Raw genomic sequence first — 3711 nt, 5'->3', positions numbered from 1 at the left:
TGATTTCCAAATGTGTTTTCGAATCTCTATTACATAAAAATAAATTACGAACTATTTCATTTAAAAATTTAAGTAAGCATTTTTTATTGTTTCAAACAAATATCTTGAAATTGTTTCAAATCTTATTTTCGAACGAAACGGAATATAAACAAAATATCTCAGTTGTTGATAGAATGGAAAATTTAAATAAAACATTCAGTTACAAAATGGGATTTGATCGATAAACTTTGGTCTCTACAAATTTGACATAAAAGAAGAAATTGCCAATACTGTGAAGTAATGACGCCTTATTCGTATATTTTAATATATTTTTTGTTTGGATTTCTACATTTTTCATCAGCAGATTTGTACGCGGGCAAAATCATTAAAAACAGTGCTGATCTAGCTATGGCGAGCCCGTACATTCCGCCATATTACAAAGCTGGTGGTGCTGGGGTAATGGGGTAAAACAATCATATATTCAAAATTATCATCTTATTAATTTGATTCAGTTTAAGCAATTTTTAATGCGTACAAATTTGGTGAAACACTTATTAAAACAGGCGACGTAAAGAAAGCCGGACATGCTAGCTCAAATTCTCTTGTAGAGAGGTACAATTTTTTCCAAGTAAATTACAATCATTTACTTAGCGAAAGTAAACTTACTTGGTTGTTACTGCCATGAACTCACTTTTGGAAAAAATATTTTTTTTATTCCTGTTCAAGTGCTAATGATATAGTTGACTCAAATCCTTCACTTAAAATGGCAAAAACTGCATTACGTCTTGGAAAAAATGTGAAGGCCAGAAAAAAAGCGAAAACAGCACTTACTGATCGGTATGTATTTGGCACACATAAACTCATTAAGTCCTAGTGTTCCGTTTTCGTCCCATTTTTGGTAAGTTACTTTGATTCAGTGACAAATGAGGGAACTTTGTTTTGGACAAAATTCAATAGATCGTTTTTGGTGGCTGTCATATTTTTATAGTTTTTATAATCTTTAAAATTTTATTGAGAAAAGTCATCAAAAGCCTAAAACTGACAATCGCCGTTGAAAAGCAAAGAGAGAGAATAACCAAGGGGGAAACCACGAAGTAGTTAGAACATATTAGAAAGATATAAAATAACATGTTATATGGGGTTTTACTAGAAATATTAGAAAAAATTTGCACATATTAGAGTCCGTGGTTTCCCCCTAGGAGAATAACATACTAAAACAATAAAATATGAATCAGGACAAAAATAATATGTGCGAATATGGGTCATCAATTTTCTAATTATTAATATTCTGGTACTTTGGCTCAGGCAGACAAAAAATCTTTGGTTACAATGATTGTGCTAATTTAATGAACTTCCGTAATGGAAGAAAAATTGTCAAAGACATTCATTTCTTCAAATATTTGTTTTCGTCTTAGACTAAATTTTTAAAATCAAATAACAGAAAAAATCATCAGAATGCTGCTCGAAATCAAACAAATAACCGAGGAGCCAAACAAAAAGGAGCTAAGACCACCAGTAACAAGGGCAATACTAAACGACAGAGTCCGAATAAGAAGAGTAAACCACACCCGACGAAACAAAGTCGTAAAGATTCAAAACTTCGAAATAAAAAATCAGAAAATCCAAAATCAAAACCGAATAAGAAATCATCCTGAGAATGAACTACAATTCAAATACACGGGTTAAAAAAGAAACCTGTCTTCAAATTTTACCAAAAGTGCCCATCAATTTTAAATGAATGAAATTTGTAATAACGATATGAAGCAATAATAAAGTAAATTTGTTAATTAAAAAAAGATCGAAGTACCGAATTTTTTTATGATTTCAAGTATTGAATAACATTGTTAGTATGTGTTATCAAAAAACTACTTATCACTCATTACTGTTTCCAAGCGAATCCAAACTATCTTGGCCAAATGACGCAAAAATAGCAGAGTATCCTGATTTGCTGCTGCTCAGCATATAACTGAGAGCTGAGAAATGCTGAGCTCGTGCGGCTAACACATACGAAACGGATGCACGATACATATTCCCCTTTCGCTTCGTATGTGCTGCCGTTGACGCTATTGCCGGTACAACGGTTACACACTATACCAGCGAACATACGAAGTGAAAGGGGAATATGTATCGTGCATCCGTTTCGTATGCGTTAGACGTACACTTTCAGAATATATGAAAGACTGAGAGCAAAAACAGCACGTCGCATCTCATCTCTTGCTTTCACTTACGTAAGCAAAATAACGAGGGATGCGACGTGATGTTTTTCTCGCAGCTTCTCATATGTCGGTCGCAACACAATTTCAAACTCAACTGGTTACTAAGTTTTGAGTTTTGAATTGAACGTCCAATCAACTGTTTATAACCGTTTAAACGGGGAGAATGCATGTGTGCGTGCCATCCGTTTCGTATGCGTTAGCCGCACGAGTTCAGCATTTCTCAGCTCTCAGCTATATGCTGAGCAGCAGCAAATCAAGATGCTCTGAAAAATAGTGATATTAAATGATCAGATCAATATGTATTCTAGAAAAAAATGCAATTAACGTGTGATTGAAATGGAAAGAAAACAACATATTTTTCTTGGAATGTGTTTATGAAATTGAAATGAGTTAATTGAAGTTTTTAATTAATTTCACACAACGGAACCATGTCCAATTTGAGCGGCGAAGTTTTGAGTGGTGCTTTTAAACATTCTACTTCTAAATTTTAATAATTAGATTTTAATAAGTTACTAAAGTGAAACATATTCGCATTGGAAATATTGAAATTTAACGATCACAGAGATGGATATCATTAATTTTCATGTTTTGGTATAAAAGAAGAAATTCCAATGAGAATAACTCAGTTGAAAATAACAAGTGGAGCACATTTTCTGAAACAATGAAGCTTTTTCTATCAATATTTTTTGTGTGCGGATTGCTGGCTTTATCGTCAGCTATTAAATTTAAAGTGGGCAAAGTGATCAAAAAAGGTTCTGATCTAGCTTTGACGAGCCCCTTAGTTCCGACACCCGTTAAAGCTGGCGGTGCTGGTGTAATGGGGTACTGTTATTCTGATTGAATATTCAAAATTTAAATTTTATTAATTTAATTTGGTTTAAAACAAATTCCAGTGCGTACAAATTTGGTGAAACACTTTACAAAACAGGAGACGTAAAACAAGCCGGCCGCGCTGGAGGCAATTCTCTCTTAGAGAGGTAAATGTGTACAAATTTTTTTGTTTATTTGTTTTTCACGTATAACCTTCTATTTAGTGCAAATCAAGTTGTTAATTCCGATCCCTCCCTCTCAATGGCAAAAACTGGACTAACTCTGTCGAAAGATATTGCATCTGGAAAAGATCCAAAAACAGCTTTGACTAAACGGTTAGTTATATTGTGGAATATTTTGAAATTTGATTGTTAGATTGAAGTATATGATTTCTTCGTTTTAGTGCAAATCAGATGGTCGATTCGAATCCTTCACTTAGAATGGCAAAAACGGGAATGAACCTTGGAAAAGATTTGGCCGGCGGGAAAAATGTGAAAACAGCACTTGGTGATCGGTATTATACAGAGTCTTATTGAACACTGTTTAAAAAATAGACAAGACATATTAATATAGCTTTGCTAAAATTCAAGCCAGGAAGAAATAGCTGGGAATGTTGGTGGCGATTCAGCGGTTATGGCATTACGAGCAGCACATGATCTACAAAATGGCCAAAGTGTTGGAAGTGTTATATCTAAAAAGTAAACTG

The 3711-nt window shown here is 33.7% G+C and overlaps 2 protein-coding genes across 2 annotated transcripts; both read left to right on the top strand.

The window, feature by feature from the left end:
* Positions 1 to 689: 689 nt before the first annotated feature.
* Positions 690 to 1696, top strand: LOC116339052 (protein decapentaplegic-like). The gene is made up of 2 exons (XM_031764676.1): positions 690 to 816; positions 1421 to 1696. Exons 1-2 carry the CDS (start codon positions 743 to 745, stop codon positions 1632 to 1634), a joined length of 288 nt encoding a protein of 95 aa, XP_031620536.1. The 5' UTR covers positions 690 to 742; the 3' UTR covers positions 1635 to 1696.
* A 1057-nt stretch (positions 1697 to 2753) lies between these two features.
* LOC116339049 lies at positions 2754 to 3703 on the top strand (the record flags this gene model as incomplete). Its single annotated transcript, XM_031764663.1, has 5 exons — positions 2754 to 3017; positions 3089 to 3172; positions 3230 to 3340; positions 3409 to 3519; positions 3596 to 3703. Coding segments are annotated over exons 1-5 (653 nt in total), but the record flags the coding sequence as incomplete, so codon positions are not given.
* Positions 3704 to 3711: the final 8 nt, after the last annotated feature.

This window comes from Contarinia nasturtii, unplaced genomic scaffold (assembly GCF_009176525.2).
Source record: "Contarinia nasturtii isolate CC-2019 unplaced genomic scaffold, AAFC_CNas_1.1 Cnas_scaffold_84, whole genome shotgun sequence".
Taxonomy (NCBI): Eukaryota; Metazoa; Arthropoda; class Insecta; order Diptera; family Cecidomyiidae; genus Contarinia; species Contarinia nasturtii.
Note: the sequence above shows the minus strand (reverse complement) of the source record. Positions and strands in the feature narration are given on the sequence as shown.